General features: G+C 39.0%; 1 protein-coding gene across 2 annotated transcripts; it reads left to right on the forward strand.

Moving 5' to 3' along the window:
* Positions 1-749: 749 nt before the first annotated feature.
* On the forward strand, positions 750-24,994 carry LOC122669259 (protein HESO1). 2 transcript variants are annotated; one of them, XM_043866348.1, is made up of 9 exons: positions 750-802; positions 2,067-2,229; positions 13,099-13,263; positions 14,659-14,843; positions 14,981-15,076; positions 20,650-20,719; positions 23,004-23,137; positions 23,826-23,936; positions 24,131-24,994. In XM_043866348.1, exons 2-9 carry the CDS (start codon positions 2,079-2,081, stop codon positions 24,578-24,580), a joined length of 1,362 nt encoding a protein of 453 aa, XP_043722283.1. In that variant the 5' UTR covers positions 750-802; positions 2,067-2,078; the 3' UTR covers positions 24,581-24,994. The 2 variants fall into 2 exon arrangements, with proteins under 2 accessions (XP_043722283.1, XP_043723045.1); XM_043867110.1 differs by lacking the exon at positions 23,826-23,936.
* The last annotated feature ends 1,008 nt before the right edge of the window (positions 24,995-26,002 follow it).

Below are 26,002 nucleotides of genomic sequence, written 5' to 3' on the forward strand. Positions count from 1 at the left end.
GTTCAATGTGGTAAATCAATGTATCAAGATGTCAATCTGAGAATGATCTTATTCGAATACCAACGATATTGATAGTTTGATATCATATACGGCCGAAATGATCCTTGCAAAGGTTGCAGTCATTCTAGAGTCGCCACTCTCAAGCCTCTGAGGATTTTGGTGCTCTCGGAGCCGCATAGTGTTTTGGGGGACCATAGAGCATAGTTTGAGGAATTGATATCGGATCGGCCGATTCGTATCGATATTGGTAGAGATTGATATCGATTCTGGACTGATCCTGTATCGGTGGATTGATACAAACAGGAGTAAAAATGTATAAAAAAAATAAAAAATTTCAAAAGAAACATGGGTAAATCTATCCGCCGATACGGATCCGCGGATACCAAATACCAAACCCTGTCGTAGAGTAGAGCCTAGACCCTGGTGGACTACAAAGGCATGCCTAAGTCCACTTCCTCCTTTAACTGTAAGGCCGTAAGGTCCATATTGGTGTGAATGCATTAACTTTTAGAAGTCAAGATGACTCAGATCGACTTTCTTCCTCGTAGTCACTTGCTCACATTCCTTTCATCGTTCAAAAAAAATAAAAAGCGAGCGAAGCGTCGGGCGGGGCCTCCCTGTGAGCGTGCGAGTTTAAGGCAGCTGCTTCCCAACGAAGCAAACGAACCATTTCCTGAAGAAGAAGAAGATTTTGAGTAGCAGTAACAGGTATAGAATTGAACTCCTGATACTCCATCGATCTTTGAATTCTGAGAGAAGCTACTCTTTCTGGCTTTCTGTTACTCGCTGTCACTTTCTCATGATATCTCTTCTAACTGACTTCCTTATATTTTGCTTTTGAATTATAATCCTCTTTTTGTTTTCTGATAATTCTTGCGATCGATCGAATCAATATTTATAGGCTTTTTTTATCTTTCTTTTTCGGAGATTGAAGTTCATCTGCATTGCGATCTTACATGCAAGAAAATTTGCTAGTTCTAGCCCAATTAGCTAAACAATGTGGCATTTCAAGATAGTATCTAGAGACATACAGAAAATCAACAGATTTAAATACACTTTTGAGAAGTTTCTGTTCCATGCGAGTTTAATTGTTTGGTTTTTCAACTAGTCCTGCGAGTAGAAGATACTAAATTTTCTGTAGAATTTAACGTTACTGTAGCATTTGTTCCTCATTGCGTGGTGATCAGGGAGTGTCTCACAATCTTACCTAAATATATGGATTGGTGCGCACTTGAAAGGTTCAGCTAGAAATTAATGATGCGGAGGAAGAACACTGGTAGAAGCACTATTATTTTAAGTAATTTAAGTTCTCAAAAAGAGGGAAATTGAATCTACAGGAACCACTTGAGTTTAAGGCATGCAAAGTACTTATACTTCTCATTTTTCCAATATCGATGCTTGTTTAAGAAACCCTTTTTATACCCAGGACCTCTGTGTTTAAAAAGTTACCTATTCTTTAGAATGAGGGGTTAAATTCACAAATTAGAGGGAAGGAATGACCAAGCTGACAGTGTCCAAGAACAACAGAGTGCACAGCTAACTTTAAACTGGTCTGAAACTCAGAATACACCCCCTCTAATTACTAATGATGGTCTGGTGACACAAATTGGTATTAAGTGATTTTAGACATAGAGTACTCAATTGATTTTCATTAACTGATACTTTTCTTTTTGCAGTATTAATATAAATATACTAGGGTATGAATACATATGCAATGACATAATTTCTGTTAACTTTGAATACACTGAAATGACTGCTGTCACTCTTATTGAAACAATAGCAATTCAGACAAGCTAAAGCTTCTAACCAGAAAGACAATAATCTGGCCTAAGAGAGAACTTAAATACCCTGTTATTGACATTTTGTTAGAGTTTTTTATTGGTTTTATTTTTTCTTTCCTGCTTATTCTCTATCTTCTGTATGCACTTAAACTTATGAATCTTTCAGTTTATATTTGAGCCTGTCACCATTGTTTCTTTTATCGCATGTTGCTTGGAGTGCACAATGCGTAATGTATATAGAAACCTAAAACTTTGTCATATTCCCATGATCTTTTTTTTTCCCAGTGAGATTTTAGAATGAGCACCTCCTATGATCCATATAAGATGTTGGAGTTTATTCTAGAGGACATCCTTTCTGCAATCAAACCTTCACAAGAGGACTGGTTGGCACGATTTCATGTCATTAATGAATTCCGAGCTGTGGTTGAATCTGTGGAAAGTCTGCGAGGTACTTGGTGCTGTTCATTTTCTGATGCATTGTTGATCTTATGCTTTACCTTGTTATTTTAAGTTATGCACTGTGCTTAATGAAATTTCCTATTCTTGCTTGACATCAGTCTCTCCTCCCCCTCCCCTCCACTCTTTCTTTGTTTCTCTTTGTGTTTAAAGTTGGCAGTACCACTGGGGTCTATCAATTGGAAGGAGAAAAAGAATAAGTTTCAAGCCTAGGGCAAAAAGTAGAACTCTAATCACCATGAACAACATATTGGGTTTGACCTGCAAAGCCTTGGTAGAAGTGGTTTCACCCTTCTTTAGAAATCCTAGGAAGAGAGCCTTCTCATTCCGTACGTAAAACTTAATGAAGGAAAAGCTGAAAGGGGGGTATAAAGGCCAACATCTGAACTCTTATCTTATCTAGAACACTAATTCACTCAATGTTTGACTCCTAAGAGAAACATAATCTAACGTAATTTTCTCTCGATACGAAATTCATAAGAAGGTAAATTTACCTTATCCCTTGTAAACCACGGGAACAGATTTTATGTCAAACCCACACCATTAGCATGATATTATCCACTTTGGCCCATGGGCCTCACGGTTTTAAAAGGCCTCATACTAGGGTGGGGTGCTTGACGTTATCAATTAATGTAGTCCTAGATATATAGGAGACCTACTAGGAGCCAGACAACCAGGACCTGTAGAACTGCTGGTTCGATGGGGGGCAGAATTGAGGTTTTAGGTCAAATTTAGGGTTAGGGTAATGGGGATGAGTCTTATATGATAAAGCTAGGCAGGTTTAGGGGAGTCTAATGAACTAGGTTTGGTTTTGGAGGAGTAGAAGTAGTTTAGATGTAACTGGCCAGCAATTAGGGTTAAGGTTTTGGGAAATAGGGAAGTGATAGAATCTAGGGTTTAGAGGTGGAGTTAGGGCAAGGGCTTTAGGTCAAGTGTGGGTAGGGTGGAGGGGAATATATGCTGAAAGTTACAGCTAAATCAGATGGTTAAATCTGGAGTTGTGGAGGTTTCCTAGTAGAAGTAGGAGAGAGGGGTAAAACTATAATTTCAGACAATCGGCTGGGTGGATGGTGCTGAAATTTGAATAGAGTCTCTCTTAGGGTTTGAGGAAGATTCGATCTAATTTTTAGCAGGTTCTAACGGTTAGATTTGGCTGGGCAGAATTCTCGTTAAAATCACCTTGCATTGTGATCTTCTAGAAGGGGAGAAGAATAATTGCAGGTTTTAGGTTTTTAATGGTGGATAACAAGGGGAATCAATGGGGACAGATAGGTCTTAGGTTGGAGGATGAAAAGAAGAAGGTTGAATGCTGTAACAGTAAACTACTTACTTGAAAACTGATCTTCAATGGAAATAGCAGCTTTGAAGATGGATAAGAGAGCCTCCCGATCTTAACAGATGCAAGGAATCGATTGGAGATCCACCAATCCCTTATAACAGATCCTCCCGGTACTACCAGACGCAAGGAGTCAACTGGAGATCCACCAGTCCTTTCACCTTGATATAAGTCACAAGGCAACACTCAACAGAGCAGAGCAGCAGCTATGGCAGCAAACAAAAGCTTTTTTCATTAATCAAATTCGTGTTCAATACTCGGCCCCCTTACAACCTTAATAAAAGATTCAAAATTAGACTCCTACACCAAAAAGGAAAGGCCTGACCCAATCGTTGACCTATTAGCTAACTTAAATTTACTAGGAAATTGAAACAACAACAACAACCATAACCTTACTAGGAAATTGAAATAGACTCAAAATAGAGTCCTAATCCAGCCCAACTAAACAACTAAAAGAAAACTAATAAAATCACTTAAATTGAACTACTGGTTCAAACCAACTTTGGACCGATTCAATTTAAAACATTAAAAACATGAAAATAAACCAAGTATAGGGCTAATCCCGTATGCAACCTATGTACCCATACTTTAGGCCCATTAAAGTGGCCTATTATATAGAAAACCCATGGGATCAAAGGCCCAACATGTATATAATCCAACCCTAGACTTATTCCTAATAAATTAAGCTCATTTGGGTGATGAATCTGCATCATCAATTGATCAGGAACTTTCCCCCTAGGCGATGTGGGACTAAAGTTTGTCTCCCTCAACGATCTCCCAACCCCCTAGTACAATACCATTTCTTAGTGGGGACCCCTCAACGATCTCCCAGATTGGCCGGCACTATGCCGTCTCTTGGGTGTCACATTCTCCCCCCTTTCGGGGACAGGGTCCCCGCTGTGGCCCCACATGCTGTCAGGGTCTGCTCTAATACCATTTGTGACGCCCCAGACCCACAAGACTAGTATGCTATTATTCGCTTTGGACCATGGGCTTATGGTTATAAAAGGCCTCATACTAGGGTGGGGTGCTTGAGGTTGTCAATTAACATCTTATCCAAATAATAAATTATTCTGCCAATACGACTTAGCTATAGTCATTAAAAGAAAATTGGAATCAAGCTGAACTTCAATATCAAATCAATACTTCTAGTATATGGTAATTGAGAACTCCCATGTACAGAAAAAGTTCTACTTTGATAGTTTAATTTTTAAAAAATCAAATACACTGAAAACTGACAGGGATGCCCCTGCATTGGTTTCATATCATATCCCTTTTTCATTTCTATCAACAATGACAACAGAAAGGTTCTAGACCTTTTAAATACAAAACAGATACATTTGGAACATGATAATGATGCAGATCGACCAGCTTGTACCTGGTCCAAATTCTGGGTTTATAATCCATTGATTTTTCCCCCAAAGAGAGATGTTGTCCTGCAGAATGATAGTAGGAGATCGATCAGTTATAGTTGGGAGATTTAATTGCAATCAAGTTTGCTGATTTGTAGGGGGAATATTTTCCAGATGTAATCCCACTTTGTTTGGGCCCCAAGGCCAGCTGGATGAGATCAGTTTGAAGACTAAATTGCCAATACGTGGAGGACTCCTACAGCTGTTTTAGATGGGTTTCTAATTAGGATATAATTCAGTTATTTGATGTAATTAGAGTTAGAGATAATTTAGGATTATTTTCTTTATTGCGGTAAAGACTAAAGAGGAGGTATCTAGTATCTACCCAGATTTGGTGGGACCATGACAGCTTGCATGGAGTACTTGGAATTCAAGAAGGTCGCTGCCTTGCTTGGGGTTTTAGAAGTTTATTATTTTAGTTATTTTCTAGATTAGGAATAGAAGTTTTATTTTAATTAGGATTTTTGTTTCAAGATATTTCTAGAAAAACCTAGGATGTAATCAGTTGGAATTATAAATAAAGGAATAGGCTGATAACCAGCCAAGTCGAGTTTGAGAAAAAACACAAAGAGAGTTTTGGTTGTAAACCATGCTATGCTGTGAGATGCAGTGGTGAAGGGTGAGATGCCTGTACCTGTGAGTAGGTGAGACACCCAGGAGAGAGTGGGATAGTCGATCCAATCCTATCCTTCTGTATTTTCTATTTTTCTCTTTTTCAATTGATTTCATTGTGTGATCTACTACAAATTCATCAATTGTTGCCCAGTATTTGAAGACCAAAGCAGTATTAAACCTTGTTCAAGAAAATCCTGCCTGAGGCTAGGTCCTTCGTGATCCAGCCTTTCATTACGGGACGAAGAAGTGGAAGCCTTGAGCTGTTGAATACGTTGAAATAGTTGGTTATAGTCATCTTGAGACACGGAGCTGATGGACCACCTCCATAATTAGAATCAGAATTGGCATCATTTAGTGACACCACGTCAGAACTCCCATCAGTTACTGCTGAGCCCACTCAGGTTTACCATATTTTGCGCAACACTTATCAACAGTGTGATTGGGATTACCACATAACTAGAATCAGAATTGGGGTCATTTAATGACACCATGTTAGAACTCCCATCAGTTATTGTTGAATTAGCCAACTGCTGAGCCCACTATAGATTACCCTATTTTGCCCACCACTTATCAACAGTGTGATTGGGATTACCACAATGAGAATATTGGCGTAAAGGAAGATGAGGCTTCAATCCTCACCCTCCCCCTGAACCTACCTCGACCTCGACCAATAATACCTGAGTCTCGTTCATGACCATAGCTACTAGTAACAAATGCAGAGTTATCCTTGGTCAAAGAGGAGGTTTCAGATTTGACAATGGAAGAAGAGAATATTCGTTGGATATGATAGAAGACCTCATTCACAGTGGGAACTTTCTCTCCCGTAAGAAACTTGCTCTTAATAGGCTCCAATTCTGAATCCAAACCAGAGAGAAACTTAGAAACTTAGAATTCTGCATGCTGAGATTTTAATACTTCAAAATCACAGAGAGTGGTTGATAAACATTCAACTCTTCCCACATGCACTTGAGTAAAGAGCGCACCCAGTGCACAAGGCTCCCGCCACTACGGGGTCTGGGGAGAGTCATAATGTACGCAGCCTTACCCCACATGCACTTGTGTGCATTATAATATTCAGCCACAGATTTTTCATTCTATTTGGAAGAAAAGAAAATCTTTTCATAAGGTCATACACTTGGACATGTTCTTGTCTTGAAAAAAGCTCTCCTTTAAATCATCCCAGATACTTTAGTGGCCACTGACGGTTCCATGTTATTCCATAGCCAGACAAGTAAAGTATCATTCTCATGCATCGATTCTTTATGTCCTGTATCATTTGTGGATTGTGGAGATGATAATCATAGAACTAAAACTCGCGAGATCTCGAGTGAGATCTCGGTTTTTCCAGACCTCGAAACGAGATCTCATGCGATACGAAAAAGTACCCCAACTCGAGTGAGATCTCGACCCAAACTCCTTTATATGAGTGCTAGGTATCGATCTTGGTGGGAAATCTTAGTATACAAACAACTATCTATGCAAACCTTGGTATACAAACACTTATTTATGCCAGAAACCAGGACAAACACTTATTTATGCCTAATATCATTTAAGTAAATGTTTTTGTATTTGTCCTGATTTCTGGCATAAGTAAGTGTCTATCCTGGTTTCCCACTAAGTGAAACTCCTATTTGGACTTTGTTTTTGCAAAATTTGATAGTGCCATTGTGTTTAAATGACCTAAAATAGACTGAGTACCAAGTTTCAGACCCAAACTAGGTCTAAAAACCACCGAAACCAGCCTTCGAGTTGAAAAAAAAAAAAATACACCAAATTGACTGAGAACTCGCGAGATCTCGAATCAACTCGGTTTTTTCCAAGGTTGAAACCTGGTCGAGTTCCGAGTTTTAGTTCCATGATGACAATAGATATTCAAATTTATCTTTGGCATTACTATATACCTTGACAACCTGTGCCCAAAGCTGATAACTGGAAGGACCAGTCAACTTAATGGAAGTAATTTGGAAACATTAACACTCTCCATGAAGCAATCTGAAAATCCAGATTAAGGATCTCAGATGCAAGTAGGCCCAATAATCAAATCTGTATTCAAATCTGACATAAAGGAAGCAACTGCGTTGTCAAGGGACGAAATAAGATTGATGGAAGGGGAGGGAAGAGAGATGAGATCGATCTTCTTGGGAGAAAGAAGAAGAAAGAAGAGAACAAAAGAGAAGAGAAGAGAAGAAATCAGATTTGGGACACCAATCCCATATGCACTGCTCAACAGCACCAAAACTCTATAAAAAACTCATATTCGTTATTCAAATCATCTCTAATTGATGTGAGAGGGGGGGGGGGGGATGTATGGCAGATATATATATATAGACCTTCTAAAATTCCTAATTTGACTCATAAAAGGACTCCTAATCACTCTAATACACTCAATAAAGTAAATAAACTCAAAAACAGAATTCTATCTAGCTATTAAGTATCCTAATCAAACTCAAACACTCAATTTAACTACTAATCCCGTGTACTAATACTATCCCCACTTTATAGGCTTATAAATTAGGCCCATTACATCAATAAACCCAACTATAAGAAGCCTAAGCAACCATGGGCCAAAATAAAGTTTTCTGAGGCCCAATTGACCCCATTGGACAATCTTAATTGCATCAATTCTCCCGGTGTTGAGAAAAACTCAATCTCGAGTTTTATAGAATGAAAGGATCAACACCACTCGATCAACATCTTTGATGGGGCCATGATCCTGCGCATCTCATGATCAACTGTCACGATCTTTTGATAGCCATTAGCAAACGACATCTCTTTGATGGGATCTGAATGTGGGGTTTCACAACTAAAATCGGACTGTCAATTAGTTCTTCAATTGCAACATTGATCAGACTGTTCACTTTTGATTGATCGCCACTTTCGTTGTCGATATTTCCTATCACCATTGATCCGTCCTCTAAGGATCAGTGTTTGGTACTTTCTGTGAGCTCTTGAAAATCTGATCGAAGATCCCGAAATCCGATTTGATATCCAACAATCCATCCATTAACCGCTCCAAAAGATTAATAAATTCATGGATGATTCATGATTGTTATCGAAATTAAAGGATTTCGACTTTGATACCAATTGAAGCAATCAGAAAATCCTGATTAAGGATCCCAGATGCAAGTAGACCAGTAATCAAGTCTGAGATAAAGGAAGCAACTGCGTTGCCAAGGGAAGAAATAAGGTTGATAGAAGGGGAGGGAAGAGAGATGAGATCAGTTTTCTTGGGAGAAAGAAGAAAGAAGAAGAGAACAGAAGCAATCAGATTTGGGACACCAATCCCGTATGCACTGCTCAACAACACCAAAACTCTTTAAAAATAACTCATATCCTTTATTCAAATCATCTCTAATTGATGGGGGGATGTATTACATATATGTATACCTTCTAAAATTTCTAATTTGACTCATAAAAGGACTCCTAATCACTCTAATATACTCAATAAAGTAAATAAACTCAAAAAACAGAATTATATCTAGCTATGAAGTAGTAATCAAACTCAAACACTCAATTTAACTACTAATCTCGTGTACTAACACTATCCCCACTTTATAGGCTTATAAATTAGGCTCATTATATCAATAAACCCAAAAATAAGAAGCCTAAAGTCTATAGAACCCAACCATGGGCCAAAATAAAGTCTTCTGAGGCCCAATTGACCCGATTGAACAATCTTTACTGCATCACTCCAGTTTAGAGTCATCAGTTGTAGCAATAAAGATAGAAGATCAGCAACCAAATCAATCACAAAAGCTGACAAAATTGTAGCGGACAGAGAAAAACCCTCTGAATCGCAGGATATAGACCACAATAGCTCAGTCCACAGGCAAAACCAGTAGCAATAATAACTGTGATCTAATCAAATCAGATCAGAGATAAAAATATACTGCAGAAGAGAGGAAGTACCATGCACAGGTAACCAGAGAACTTAAAATCACAGGGGGTAAACAAAGTCTGATCTCCCTGAAATTTATACCACGTGTGCTTTTGATAATAGAGAAAACTTCTGCATAATTCCACTGGAGTCTAATAAGAGGAGAAGGGTTTCTTGAAAAAACCTTCTAAAATTAGGGTTTCTCAAGAAAGTGAAGAAAAATAATATGATGATCAAGAAAGTAGATGTCACTTCAATATACTGAACAAATCATCATATGTAATCCACAGGAGAAGAGAAATCCAACAACCACGTTAAATATCAGTCACAGGGAAAGAAAACCCATGTACATGGAGAGAAAACCTTCTGTGCAAGTTAAAGAATCTCTTGCATAGTAAGGGTTAGGTGTAGAAATCAATACTTAAGGGTAGGCAGTAGACATCAACAACGTACAAAACCCTGGTTATTCATATTCTCCTAACTTGGGTTTCAGGTAAGACATGGCAGCATTGGTTGCTGCAAACCACAACAAGAAGAAACCTAAAAAAAAAAAAAAAAAAAAAAAAACTTCAGAACAAAGAGAATAATGCAAGAGCAAGTTCTAAACTTGCTCTGATACCATGTGGCAATATCTAAGAGGAAAAACCAATGAAAGGGAGAGAAGAAGAAGACGAGAGAATGGGGAAAACAGAACTACAGATGGAGAGAATGGAATGACTTCTCTACCAGTAGTTGTAGGGGTTATGTGTCTTTATTTTAATTGTTAGGATAATTTTAGTTATTATTAATTATTTATTTATATATATCGTGGGAGGGAGTTAAGGGATAATTGGGTTGTGTTGTACGTGGGTCTTGTGGAGAAGTTATAGGAGTTATAACTACTTCTTAGCCTATATAATAGGTAGATATTAAATGAATGGATATGATTTGAATCCCCTAATTTATCTCTTAGAGATGAGGTATGCTTCCTCACCCAAGCCAAACGCCATTGCTTCATCTGTAAAGCATATTCTCTCTCTCTCTCTTCCTCTTTCTCTCCCTAATATCTCTCTCTTTTATTTTATTTTATTTTTAGATTACATTGCATGTAGCAGTAGGGTTTTTATTAATTCAAGAAAAAATATGAAATTACACTGCTGTCCTTACTTACAATATTAACCCATGATAGACAATTCTATCCCTACTTACTAAAAGAATACCAAGTGTACCCCTACCGGTACTACTTAACAACTTAACATTGTCAATTGTCAATGATATACAGAAGGGTAGTGACTGTGCATCAGAAGAGAAACGTCAGGGAAACAGAGTAAAATAATTAAAATAATGTTCAGTTTCCTAGTTTTAAATTTGATAAAAAGAATGCTGGAACCTACTAGGCCCAAGAACAGGACTGATGACTATCCTTGGATGTTTGGTCCTTCAGCTTCCTCAAAGACTGATATTTATAAAGCAACCATATTGCCACTTTATCATACCTGAAATAAACGTTAAGCAACTTTCAAGACCAAGGATGGGTTATATGCTTGTTGGGGATGGTATCTGGACTCTTCAATATACCTAAAACTTTAACATGTGTCAGGATGTGAAGAGAGTTTAAGCAGTGAAAAACTCCACATCAACTTGAAGAATTGTTCTTTTGTAGCACTGAGTTGTTTCTTGGCTTTACTTGGACTTCGCTTGTTGAGAAAAACTCAAGAGTTAAATATATTTCGGTTGGCCACTTTTTCTAGAGTTAGGACTTTCTACAGACTAGCTTCTTCTTATAAAAAAATCTGTTTGCAGTTTAGCACAATGAAGACTCTTATAACCAGTTGTATGAAGAGAGTCTATTTGTGTATACAAAGATGGAAAGAAGGGCATTTGAAGATATCAAACAGAAAATAAATGACATGCCTATTTTATAGCTTTTGCTGCTGGATTTTGTCGAAGTATTTGAGGCTGCTTTTTATGTCTCAGATATGTACATTGGGGTGATTTAAGCTGTTATAAAAAGGGCGTACCCAGTGCATGAGGCTCCTGCCACTGTGGGGTCTGGGAAGGGTCAAAATGTATGCAGCCTTACACTGCCCTTACCCCCATTTCGTGGAGAGGCTGTTTCCCGACTCGAACCTGGAGCAACCTTACCATTGCGCTGAGGTCCGCCCTCTGATACAAGTGGCCTGATATCTGGGTTTAGTGGTCTAAGCATTTGGATCATTCTGGCTCTAAAACTGTTGGTATGACTGAATATAGATAGATGCTAGCTTATAATAAACATAGTTGCTTGATTTTTGTACTTTTTCTAGAAGTTCCCTTATTTCCAGTGAGCAATTTTAAGCATAATAGTTCAAGAAAGACTTTTGTCAAGTTAAAACTGTACCACTATATGAACTTTTCATGTGACTAGGAAACTTGGGTACTGTCTATGGATGATTTTTGGGATGTGGTCCCGTCATTCCCAATGTTCCCAGTAATGGGGGACCCTTCCATTTGGAACAATTCCATACTAGACTTAATTTTAACTTTATTGCACCTATCTGTTTGGGTACTCACATTTTCTTTATTTCAAGAAAATTGAGAATATAGATTTTGGTTGACTGCTGTTTCAGCTGATCTTTGGTGTTGTAAAACTCCATCTTGTGGAGCTCCTTGGCAGGTTTAACCCAAACTTGAGGGATCCGAACTAGTAGGAACCAATAATTAATCTTTATGTTTTAGTGAATCATTTTTTTACCATTTATATGGAATACTGGAATAGATTTTTTTTTACTCCTACACCTAATAATGCTGCAGCTTTTAATTTCCTAATAGACACCATAACTCTGATACTCTCCTCATTTTCTTCTCTTCATATTAACTCTATTACCAAAACCATAGAGGAAAAAGTTTTCAATTGTTAGAATCTGAAACTCTTCAAGACTATCAACTCTCCTAAAACCCTTAAATACCCTACTCTAAAAGTCTCTTCAGATCTAGCCTCTGCTACTGTAAGTTTCAGGCCTTAACCCTAAAAAAGTTCCTTTAATCACACAGGCACAGCCTTATATCATTGAAAGATGGGTTTTACTTCCACTAGAATACTAGATTATCTATATTGTTTCTTTTTCCCATCAGTAATAAATGATATTTAACTAGCAAAAGTTAGCAAGCCATCTCAGGGAATTACAATGCCAACATGTCAGAGTATAATGTGCTTCTGTTTGCAACTTTGATATTGAACCTTGATCCTGGTATTGTCCTGAGCAAAGTGCTTATGATGTGTATTTGAGAAGCCTAGATTACACTAGACTTTGAAACAGGGAAACATTGCCTTCGGAAGCTAAAGCAATTATTCCATGTGTGAATAATTATAGAAATTTATAGTGGTACTTTCTCACCTAATTTAGAATATCTACTGGCTAAAAGGCCATTACCCAGTGCTGGTCCCCGCCCACGCAGGGTCCTGGGATGGGTGAGTTTTGGAGTCAGTCCTAGCCTTTGGCATTTTGCACCAAGTGGCCCTCCTCAAGACTCGAACCCGGGCATTTGCCCTGGCAGCTCAAACCCTTTACTTGCTGATGATGTCATATGGTGGAAACAGTGCTATGCTTAAGCAATTTTATGATTGTTTTCTGTATTTTTCTATGACTGTGATGCAAACAGGTGCCACTGTTGAGCCATTCGGTTCATTTGTTTCTCGTCTGTACTCAAAATGGAGTGACTTGGATATCTCTGTTGAGGTTCCCAGTGAATCATCTGTTCCCAATTTTGGGAAAAGACGTAAGTTGAACTTGCTAAAGGATATACGGCAAGCATTGAAGAAAAGAGGTATTATTTTATATAACTTTATTTTTCCACCATTTTTTTTGTTGCATAGTTCCTTTAGCTTGATGTAACTTGTGTCCTTGAAGCATATTCAATCTCTCTCTCTCTCTTTCTGTTTGTGTAATGTGCAAAGGTTTTTTCTCTCTTTATTGCCTCACATCCTCGTAATTTTTGTTATGCAATATAATTTGCATTCACATCCCTAGTACTGCATTTTAAGTTCATAAATGGTATGGCCTTCTAAAATTAGAGGATGGAAATAGTTATTGACTTATTGTTCCCACATGATAACATTGGATTATTGTTGGGAATAATCTCACATTGACTAATTCTGGGACCTTGCATTACTTCATATGCCAGTTGGGCCTCTCCCACCTAACAGCTTAAGCTTTTATGTTGGATATTCACCAGATATACTATGAATTGTATCATATCCTATGAATATGGCATGGGTGTATGTAACTGTATTATTGATGTAGGATTATAGAACTCATGACATATGTAGATATTGAATTGTATCAAAAAAGAGGGGTAGAGGATTGAAGGAAATCTGGATATGCCATAAGAGAATTCATAGAGCGGTTGTATCTAATTGAGTACTCCATGCACTAGAGGGAATACATGCAACATATTTCTACTGTAGTCTTGCTTTACTATGTTATTGATTTAGCTGTCCAATCAACTGCTTGCCTCTTTCAATTGCCTAATTTAGCTCTTGAATGAACCTAAACATTGTAACCTGTTTTAAACTGTCGACTTAGGTCCTGAAAAATCGGCCTTAAACCTTTTCTGTCCCTAAATGCTGATGTATGAGGCAGGATGTAGTTCATCTAATGTTTGATCTGGATCATTGAACTTGTGCACCTAGGGGATATGGGAACTTTAGGTGACAATTTATGGTCACTTGTCTGTCTCATGGTCTTCTCTTATCTAATTATTAGGCTTCTTTTGGCTGTTCAAACACAGGCTCCACTATTCCATATAGCAAATAGCTGGGTATTATTAATGGGAGGGGAATTGCTGCCAGGCTGCGTGGCCCCTGCACAGCACAGGGGCATCCAACAGTGGTGGAATTTTTCATTTCACAGGGAAGGGGAGCAGTCACTTCACCCTTCCTGTGTCTTGGCGCATGTGTCATGCAGCCTGGCAGCCTTCTTTTTCCCATTATTTATTTATTAAATAAAGTATTCCCAAATTCTGGAAACTTGGTTATGCAAATTGAGGGTTTCTGAACCTATTTTTTGAGCATAAGGTATTTTCTGTAAAATATTGATTATGTTACTAATGGGGTTGTTGCATCAGTTTTATCGATATTCCTCCTATTTCTATTTGCTTAGGTAGTTGATCTGATCTTATGTTTGTGGTGCGCATTTCATTCTAGAAAATAATTTGTTTCAGGTGATGCTCATAATTTGCAATTTATTCCCAATGCAAGAGTTCCCCTACTTATATACGAGAGAAACCACAACCACCAGAATATCTCCTGTGATATCTCAATCAATAATCTGCAGGGCGAAATCAAGTCTAAATTCTTGCTTTGGATCACTCGGATAGATGATCGCTTTCATGATATGGTTTTACTGGTATGTGTTTAATATCATATGAATTATTTCTGGCTGCAGTTGTCATGGCTTTACTGGTATCTTTTATTATCATATGGATTCTGTTGTTAATGGTGTGTTTTAGTTACTGTATTTTGTTTTTTGATTCTCACTCACAGGTCAAGGAATGGGCCAAAGCACAGAATATAAATGACCCAAAGACTGGAACTTTGAACTCATACTCCTTATGTTTGCTTGTTATCTTCCATCTTCAGGTCATCTTCTCAGTTGTTTTAACTTATTTCTGTTATTGGTTGTCTTGTAAGTCGTAACTGATTAGCACATAGTATAATGAGCACACATTAACCATGGCTGTGACTCGTCACATACTACTTGATGTGTCCAACTGTATATGTGGGAAATGATAATGTTCATCAAGGCTAGTGAAAGTAATGGTCACTAGTTTCCATGAGGTAGCAATTGTAGGCATGGGTGGGTCCATGTTCTAAAGCACTCCAGAGTCATCTCATCAAGTCAAGCTTCAGCCAATACAAGAGGTCAACTCAAAAATGACAACAGCAAAAGTGCCAAGATTGTCAAGTGGAGGACAGTGTGTATTCCTTGTAACCTTTTACAACCTTGGATGCAGCTTTGACCCATATGGTGTAATTCAGGACCGGTTTTGTTTGGGTTGCGTCTGGTTTGGTTCAAATTCTGGTTCAAATCATGGCCTTGGTTTAAGAGAGAGTTCAGATATGGTTTTGTGAACCAAGTAAGATTTATCCAATACATGGGGCCCAGGTGGAAGTTTCTGCATAGCTTGCGGTTCCAAGGATTCTAGATTTCCTAGAACCCTATCTTCCCCAAAACCATGGGGCTTAAATGGAGTCTTACCTTTATTTTGTCATTAAAAGTGATTGTAAGGGTCTGTTTGGCAACATTTCTGTTCCATATAAGTACTTTTTAGTTGGAAGTATTTATTTTGTTTTTGGTATTAAGTATTTCTGCAAGTTTGTAATGTGTTTTGTTAAAAAAAATCTTTCTTTGTCTTGCCCCAAGGCTCCCAACTCTACAACTCTCCCACCCCTGCACATTGATGGGATGATCTGTTTTCCATTAGTGTCGCCATCAGAGATTGTCTTTTCAGTGGTTAGGTATGGGAGGGTGAGAGCCAAATCCGTGCACAGATGGAGAACCAGCTGAAGGCCACATTGGCACTTGAAGGTTTGATCAAAGAGCATCTTAGGTGGTTTAGCTCCCCGCTTCCAACAGAGGCATGAGCCCTTCGAGGCTCAATGCCCCCAATGGAGATGGCCTCCCTGGCCTGGCTCGGAGATTGGCATCAGTCTGCAATTCTCCAACTCCTCTGCTCCCTCTCTCGTTCATCCTTCTGCTTCATGTTTGTTTGATCCAAGAAGCAATGAGTGATGGCTGTCTCAACTCATTCATGACACATGCATTGAAGAGGCTGTGCTGCCCTCGCTGCTACAAAGGCGTTGCTCCTTCACATCCCTTTCTTTGGCTCAACAGCTACAAACATAGGTGCTATGATACGTGATCTGTTGCAGAAAAGACAGAGAAGTGAATGAGCACTGCTTCAAGGGAGCGTCGACCTCCTATACGAGAGAGAATGAGAGGATAATGCGTTCTTGCTTTCATTGATATGGGGAGGATATTTATAATATTCTCTTACATTCTGTTATACGCTAGTCAGAGGTAATCATAACAAATCCTAACAGAATTACACGTAATCCTTCAAATTGCCAGGCCTTGTCTTCTGTCTCATGCCTCTCCGTAATAGTAATGTCGTTTTGGATTCCTCTTGCACGTTTGCCATGCTGTCACCCTTCTTAGTAACCACCTCATTAGCCATATCATTACCTCCCGCTTCACAAAGAACCTTGTCCTCAAGGTTCAACTCAGGATATAATTGTTGCATTTTTGACAGATCCTCCCAAGAACCTTCTTCCAGAGGTAATTCATCGCATTGAATCAAAGCCTGTGCTACCTGACGACCGTGGGGTTTCTGATGACAATGATTCAGCACAGCAGCTAGAGTGGGCTGGGTCGAGAGAACAGAATTTGGTAGTGGCAAGCTCCCTGGTTTTGCAGAGTGATCACCGATGCATTGCTTCAATGAGAGATGTGAAAAACAGGGTGAATACGAGCATTATTGGGTAACTCCAGTTTGTAATCCACGGAACCAATCCACTCAATAATTGGGAATGGACCAAAGAAGTGACATCCAAGTTTCTGGTTAGCGCGCAACGCGACGGACTGTTGGCGATATGGTTGGAGTTTGACATATACCCAATCGCCTGGTTTAAACTGTCTGTCCACTCGTCCCTTATCAGCCTGGCATTTCATACGAGATTGAGCTCTGGTCAGGTTCAACTTGAGAACTCGAAGAATGGCATCACGGTTCTGAAGCTCTTGTTCTACCAGATCATTTGGAGAAGAGCCTTGTTCATGTCGGATCAGATTTGGGGTGGACGTTCGTATAGCGCCTGGAAAGGAGGCATGCCTGCCTAAGTGTGGAACGTTGTGTTGTACCAATACTCTGCCCACGGTAGGTATTTTGCCCACTGGTTGGGTTCATCCATTACAAAGCTGCGGAGATACATTTCTAAGCAGCAATTGAAGACTTCACTTTGTCCATCCGTCTGTGGGTGGTAGGCGCTACTCATGGCGAGGGTTGTTCCCTGAAGCTTGAAGAGTTCCTGCCAAAATTTGCTTATGAAGAGTAGATCTCTATCACTCACTATAGAGCGAGGAAGACCATGGAGTTTAACAATATCGCTGGCAAACACTTCGGTGACCTTCCGACTGGTATAGTTTCTCTTCAATACGCAAAAATGGGCATATTTAGTGAGGCGGTCTACCACCACCAGAATTGCTGTCTTACCTGCGCAAGGAGGAAGTCCGGTGACAAATTCCATCGCGATATCCTCCCAGACTTGTTGTGGAATGGGCAGAGGTTGCAATAGGCCAGCAGGTGAGGTGGTTTGAGCCTTGATTTGTTGACACGTTTGACACTTGGCCACAATTTTTTTTATGTGGAAAAGCATTCCTTTCCAATAAAGCCCTCCTCTTCCCTTACTCTTCTCCTTCTTCCATCCTTCTTCTCCATTAATCAAGTGTTCTTCTGAATTTTTTGCAATTCTTAGTCTGATCTGGAATTCATAAGCAAGGGTATTATTGGCATGAATTACGCTTGAGGAAATCTGGCCATCAAATCATCCTCAAATTTTGGGAAGTTGTTCTTAAACCTAAAGGAAGCCTTTCGACCAGATTTTGACATAGATCAGACCTGCTGATCTGGATTTATACTGAAATCCCTATTCTGCCATTATCTCTTGAAGTAAAGTTTTGTCCTCTGATTACTGAATCGATTTCCTGGCCTATTGTGATGATATTTATATCATGTGCTGAGAATCGATTGTTCATTATGTTTCTATTATATGGTTTCTATTTGAGTGGTGAATTTATGGATATGCCCCTCTTCTGGTGCTACTTGGAGCGACTCCTAACTTCTGATCCTTCTACCCCTTGTTTGCTGAACTTGACCCGAATTTGGAGACCATCTGAGCTCTTGATTTTGATTTATGTGACCTCTCCCTAATCTGGTTTTATAATCTCTGGAATTTGATTATGTTTGGTACTGTTTTGATTATTCAATTACAGTATTACATTACAAACAGACCCTAATTGGCTGGATTAGGGACAATGAGTCCATCCATAATTGAAGCAGTTTTCTTTTATGGGAGAGCTTGGCTGTTATCAGTTGTCCTTGTTTTTGGGATGTTTAAGTCAATCAAGGACTCTCCCAACACAGCCTAAGGTTGGAGATTCCTAGTTTGTATTTTCTTCTTTTATTTATTTTATTTTTAGATAAGGTTAGTTTGATTCTTATTAATATATGTAAGGCTTAACAACCCTCCGTGATTTAATGATGGAATAGATTTTTTTTAAGTGAGATTGAGATCTTCTCTCTTACCCATGTTTCTCTTCTTTATCCATTCTCATCATTGTGATTCCCTTTCTTCCCTATCCTTACAGCTCCATTTCTAGCTGTCTCTTTCATTGTTTCTTAACAGAAAACCCACCGCAGCAGATCCATCAATTTGATCGGCATCATGGTGTGCTTATTCTGGGACGAATTTTGACCCATGAGATGGGTCTGGGTTCCTCTATAACATGCTAATATAGAAGCGGTTCAACTAAGAACCACTCTACAGTAGGATCGATGACAGGTTGCAGCAGAACGTCATAATAGCAATAAAACCAGAGTTAGTAACTTAGGAGGTAGGGATCAAACCAGCCTGTAGAACAGTGTCAAACTTAGGTCGAGTGAAGATGGAGGTGAAGGGATGCACTCCAAATTTCAGCCCATTCCGATGGCTAAAAACAGAGATACGAAGGTAACACAAAATTAAAAGGTTATGGAATATCGTGCAAACCAGCACTGGGCTTGGGCTCCAAAGTGGATCGAGTATCAGCCTTGATGAGATGAAGTTTTGCTGCAAGTTTGGTTCAGTTCTGATGGTCAGAAGTGGAGATCTGAGTTGGTCTTGAAAATAGAAGGTAGGACTCAGAATTAGAAGGTGATGGCCTGCAGAGCAATCCAGCCAACAGCAGGGGCTGGAATTGGGATCAAGTGGGGTGGTTGGTGGTGTGAATCTATGCTCCAAAACCCAGCAGGTTCTGGTGGTGGATCATGAATGGTGATGTTATGGAATTCAGAAGTTGCAGCAGTAATTCAACTTGCAGGAACAACAGCAATCTTCAATTGATAGCAGCCACAGTCTTGAAGTGTTTGGGATTGATTGTAGCCTTCGAAGGATTCTTCACAGCACTTGCATTGGTCAACAGAGAAACAGCAGCACAAAGGATCGATTGAAATAGAAGAGGAGATAAGAGAAGAATGAGGATATTGGGATTCGGTTCTCATAGCCAGGCTCCTAACAGCCCTTCATGTCACAGCCATTGGACAAGAGAATTTTTTGCTTTAAAGCAATTTTTTTTCATTCAACTATTGAAATTGCGGGGAGGCTTCTAAAAGCCTTTACAATATATAGAGGGTCATGCTTGCGCCTCAAGTAACAAAGAAATAGAAACTATATATTACATAAGAATAGAAACTTAATATGCTGCAGTTGGGTTCTTCTTCACGTGGACCCCACTTGATGTCCTTCAATTCGGTGGCTAAGTCATGTGGTCCCCACTAAGTTTCGGCCAGCACTTGAAGTCAAAATTCTGTCAGTAAAAAAATTGACAGTAATACCCTTCACTTAAAGACTTGATGTAACTAATTATTAAAGACTGATCTGGCCCCCACGATCTTCTAGGATTATTCCCACCAAGTCAAATTTGGGGCTGTGACACCGTTCACGTGAACAGTAATGTGAACAGTGTATTGGCCTCTTCTTCTTCATGTTTTGATCAACATCTCATGCACCTGTGTCTGCCATTATTATGTGATATTTTTTCCTGACCATATGAAGAATACCATCAATAATGGACCTAGGATCATTTGATTTGATTGATCAGGCCGGAAGGATTTTGAAGTTGATTATCGAGGGTCTAAGAGCAACTGTCATCTATGTCATGTGTCTTTTGTTTGGGGGGGGGGGTGTTGCTATGTGAATTCTTGAGGATGTGAATTTTGCCTCCCATCCTCAAATCCTTACTTAAGTCTTTGCTGTTATTTATTATTTTGGTTGCCTCCATAGATTGCCTTTTAGCTTTTGTAAATTTCTTGGAAGCTAATGATGTTCTCTTGATTTTCTAAGTAACATACAGAACCCCATTATTACTATTTTTCTTTGATTTTTTTTTTTTTTGGCAGACATGTGTACCTGCAATTTTACCACCACTGATGGAAATATATGCAGGGAATCTTGTTGATGATTTTACAGGTGCGTATATCTTAAGCTTAATCATCTCATGAGCATCATTCCGGATTCTGAATTCTTTGCAGTACCTTGTAGAACTCAAAATTAATGTAAGAAAGTTTAGTCCAGCCTTCACCGTGTGTATGAATTTTTTTATCCTTCACCGGACATTATTGTCCGACTACTTTAATCAAGTAAACCGCACTTGTATTGGATACCACATATAGGGATATTGTGGTAAAATGAGTTCCTTTTTGTTGGTTCTGGAATGGTGGTGGAGAAATATGAGTTGGTCAAAAACCAAAAGGTTTTGGTTGTCTGACTACTTAAAGACTCTGAATACCACCACTCTGCTCTCTATGTGGCACATATCCATTGTAAAATTTAATTACCACCTATTCATTTGGGTTTGATGGATAATTCATCAAATTGATAGGATAAAAATGGGCTAAAGGAGCAAGGTTAGGGTTTGCAGCCAAACAATCAACACATGTAGCATGCTCATAATATCATGCTAGCTTATTACATAGCAGACATGGAGATATGGGGGTAGGGCCTGACTCCCATTTCACCCAAAACAAGTGCAGAAAGTTGTTGAAAAATGATTTTATGGTTACATAAATCATGAAAAATCCATTTCATGGTAATGGAATCTAGTTGCTTTTTTGTAATTTTTGTCACTTTAGACTCACTTTTTAAACACTTTCTGGCTTGTTTGGGGCTGAAAGCCTGAAACTTTACCACTGAGATGGGTGTAGATTTCCCTACCAGATGGAGCACACATGGTTTTCCACGTGGCATTTGTGACAGATGGATTTGTCACAAAGAGTTGTGACAACTAGGGGAATATTAAAGAACACAAGCCATATGTATATCTATGTGTTTCTTTTCTTGTATTGAAATCAATGTGCTACGAAGGGGGCTGGAAGCACTAGGCCAAAGTTTGGCTTGTTAAGTGCCTGGAGTGACTCCCCCCACTACCCCACCCCAATAAATTAATTAATTAATTAATTAAAACTTAGGTTTGCCTAGCGTTTTCATTATGCTGTTCACCACCATAGGGAAATTTAATGTTGAGGTCGCTCAAGAATGATGAACTTTTTCAAATGCAAAAACAAACTTTCCACCTATGAAGAAACTTTCAAAGGGAATTTCCATTCCTGTGTCCCTATATTAAACAAAACATCCCTTTTGTTAATTGCAATGGTAATTTCCCCTTAGTATCAGTAACACCTTTCCCTAGTTCAGATTAGTGGTAAGATCTTCACTCCTCCTTTCTCTATTTAAAACTTAAAAGGGAAATAAAAGCACCTTGGGGTGTGTTGAGGATAAAAGGGAAATGCAAAAGCTGGCAGTTTTCTGGTAAACAGGATCACTACTTTGCAGGTTGAGATTTGCTAGACTTGATTCTTTTCTTTAAAGGAGAAGCTAAGGCCTTTCTATGAACTTCTAAAAGATCGTTATTTATATCTCTAGATGGTTTTCATATCCATTTTTTTATTGTTTTCTAATCAACTAGTGTCGTTTTTTTCCCATCATTCTTCTTTGGTATTTTTTTATTTCAATTTTTTTACACTCAGACTTTGCCTGTCTTCCTCCACAAAGATAAAATGAATCAGAAACAACAGTGTGTTCATGTCTCAGATAAAACAAGATTTCTTTTGTTTGGGTTGGGTGGGTGCATAAGTAGAAATATGTTGAAATATGATATCTTATAAAAGTCAACATGGCACTTTGTAGATGATCCATTCTAGCTTTGTCTGTTCCATTGGAAGTCAGGTTTTATTATTTGTTGGTGTCATCCTTTTGCAGATTCAAGTTGAAATTTTTTTTATGAGAAAGAATTAGGGGGAGGAGGTTGAAATAGTTAATTCGTTTTCATTTCTTTCAGTATCAGTGACGTACGCTTTCTATTTGCGAATATTTCAATGCCCTTGTGTTTCCATATTTCTGAGCTTTTTGTTACCTGCCCAGGCAGGGCATCCCAATCAGCATGTAGAATTTGAGGGTTAAGAATCAAATTCCTGCAATTTGGCTTGTTGATCAGCCACCTAAAAAAGTGCTTCTTGCAATCTTAAGGAGAAATGTAAACTTCCATGTTTTTTATCTTTGCATATAAGAGGTAAAGAAGGAGGTTTGAGAAACTGCAGTGGTGACTTTCTCGGGCATTCCTCATATTGCCTTTTTATATTAATGTAATATGTTTTTTTTTTTTTTTGGTAAATAATGTAATATGTTTTCAACAGCATTTCTGTATAATCTTGTCATGTACATGATTAAACCTGCATTCATCATATTCTTTATGTAGGTGAGAGCATCACTACAGAGAGACGTATACAAGATACATGTGATGCAAATATAGAAAGGTTTAGTTCACGGAGCCTCCGAAGAGTTGTTAATAGAAGTTCACTGTCTGAGCTTTTTGTTACATTCTTTGAGAAGGTAATTGTTGCTGTGGTCCATATTAACTACACTTTGTTTAAAATGTGCAATAAGGACACTGGTCTTTGACAATTTTTTGTGCGTGCTGTCAGGAAAATGTGTTTGACAATTTTGATTCTTTGCATGGCCTCCATATAGAGGCCCTCCTATGTGGTCCATTATGCCACATGGAAGGGTGATGAGACAACAATGACCATTGGATAAATAGGACATGTTCTGGATTGTCCATATGTCAAATTCAGAGGCAAACACAATCATACACCCCTCTATGTATAGGCATTTTCCCCTGTATTTTCAGCCGTCCATTTGTTTTCAACCATTTTTTAAAATATTTCTTTTCCTAATAGATTTTTTAAGCTTTATTTTGCCATTTGGCCAACTCCTTATGGGCTGAAACTAAACATGTGAGCAGGCAAAATTTGGGACCCACCTTATATTCCATGTGGCAAATAATATGACTATATAGGAAGTCCTTCCTAGGTGGGCCGTGCAGGAAACCAGTGCCCATGAAATAATTATGCTTTTCTTCTCTCTAACTATTTCTGTAATATTGAATTCTAGCTTGTCCCTTGTATTCCTTTGCTCGATTAAATCATAATTTTGTATAATAGCAGTTGTAAATGGTAGCAATAGTAAACATAGTAGAGGGTAATTATTATTTGTCCTCCTGCTTTTGATTGCTCTGCAGTTTTCTAGAATCAACTCAATGGCATCAGAGTATGCAATTTGTACGTATACAGGACGTTGGGAGCACAAAAGGAACAATAGTAAATGGATGGAAAAAAAATCCCCCCTTCTAGTAACTCTCTCTCTCTCTCTCTTGCATGTGCGTGCACACACACAGACAAGTATGCACGCACACACCCACGTGCACAAGCATGCACACATACATATGCACGCACGCCCACATGCACTATGTTAGTCATTTAAGGGATCTCTCTATGGAGACATCCAAAGTATTCCTAAATCAAATAATTATTATTTCCTGGTTAGATTGAGGATCCATTTGAGCAGTCAGATAATGCAGCCAGGGCTGTTAGCATGATTCAGCTAACCAAGATTTCCGATGCATTTGAAGTAACCCACCACAGGCTGATCTCAGCCAATCATGACAAAAGTTCTTTGATTGCAAGTTTGATCAGACCCCAAATCAGATCAAAATTAATTGAAAGGACATCCCAAGAAAATTCAAGTTCGCGGAGGGGACATTACTTGGGATCTCATCCACCAAGAGCCGCTGCAGTGCCATCACCGAGCCTTAATCAGTTCCAGAACAATCCACAGGAGGCCCGCCCTTCCATCATTTTACCACATAATCAGTTCCAGGTAAAGCCACAGGAGGCCCATCCTTCCAGCATTGCTGCCCAGAGAACCAGGCAGGCATTTCGCGGCCAAGGCAGGATGGAGTGGAGGCCAAGAGGGACCACAGATAATGGATTTTAAATAAGATTCTGGTCATCTGGCCTTGGAGGAAAGCTGGATGTGCCTTCTGTGTCGGCTATCTGCTTGCATAGTTTGAAGTCCACACTCGCAGATAAAGCTGTATGCCTTTGGCAGTGGATGGAGTTTCTCTCCTTTTGGTGTCAAGGTGCTCCGCGAGACCATTTTGAACCATCTGGAGGATAGGATTTTGGTTGTGTTTGACAATGCTAATTTCAGTCTCATTGCTGATACTGTTGTTTGGCGAGGGTTGATATCTCATCTTTGGATATGATATGGGCACAAGTTTAATGCATGCTTTGACTTGTTATGCAATCCTAATTATGTATTATATCATCTATATGTTTGGTGTTGCCTTTCGTTTCAAAATGAAGTTAGTTTTCATTCATTTATCAAACTGGTATATACATTAGTAATAACTTGTCTTGTGCTTCTTGTCTTGCCAAGGGCTTTGATGTTCCAGCTTCTTGAAATGTAGTATACATTTGGTGAGACATTATGATGTGAGCTCTATGTACATCATAGAAACAGTCCGAGACAATATGCAACTAATTCGTAACTTGATGCGATTGGGTGGTCTGGAGCACTAGACCACGGAAATCGAATACCCCCCACCCCACTATTTGACGAACGGTTGATTATGTTTTCTCCATATTTTCCGCTTAAATATCCATGATCTGCACTTTTTCCCATAAAATGTACGTGTCTATGACAAATATGTATATTTAGCCGTGGTTGAATAAGGAGAAGAATCCATCCATATAATGGGGTTCATCTCCTCGTTGGGTGGCAATTTTTTCAGAAATCAAGATAATCTTTTTTTTTTAAAAAAAACATTCACAAACTCTCTTGAGTTTGTGTTATACTTGAGTAAAATAATCTTCTTTTTACACTTTTGCTTGGATTCGACTCCTCTCCTGCGAGTCCAACATCCAAGGAGTGCCCAGGGAGGCATCCAACGGTGCTAGGCCCCATGCAGGCACACATGCCCGTGTACTCAGATGGTAACAATTTAAGCTAACAGGAGAACTATCAGGGAAATGTAAGAGATGGGTCAAATAAACCTCGTATATTAGGTGGTTCCCATATCATCCTTACAGGAAGGAAATATAACATGAAGCATTGGCTTTGACTGGTATATTTCTTGTTGTCAACCACCAACCACCTCCCCCCCCCCCCCCCCCCCCCAACCCAAAAAAAAAAATCTGGGTTCAAAATACCATTAAAAGGTTGTGATAGCATCTAACAAGTGCACTTTGATGAAAAGGACCCAGTCTAGTAAATGGGCAAAGCAGAGAGAGTTTTCCACTAGTTAGTAGTTACTCATATTGAGGATTGCAGCCACTACAACAGAAACCAGGAATATAGGACTCAGACTCAACCATTGTGCCGATCCCAATCCATCCTGAGTCAACTGTGCAACCT

This window comes from Telopea speciosissima, chromosome 1 (genome assembly GCF_018873765.1).
Source record: "Telopea speciosissima isolate NSW1024214 ecotype Mountain lineage chromosome 1, Tspe_v1, whole genome shotgun sequence".
Classification (NCBI taxonomy): domain Eukaryota; kingdom Viridiplantae; phylum Streptophyta; class Magnoliopsida; order Proteales; family Proteaceae; genus Telopea; species Telopea speciosissima.

Bases quoted from the DNA above. Each gene is read 5' to 3' on its own strand.
- LOC122669259 (XM_043866348.1), top strand. From the start codon at position 2,079: ATGAGCACCTCCTATGATCCATATAAGATGTTGGAGTTTATTCTAGAG. The intron at 15,077-20,649 runs GTCATCTTCTCA...TTTTTTTGGCAG, and splicing joins TTGTTATCTTCCATCTTCAG to ACATGTGTACCTGCAATTTT. The intron at 23,138-23,825 runs GTAATTGTTGCT...ATTGCTCTGCAG, and splicing joins TTGTTACATTCTTTGAGAAG to TTTTCTAGAATCAACTCAAT.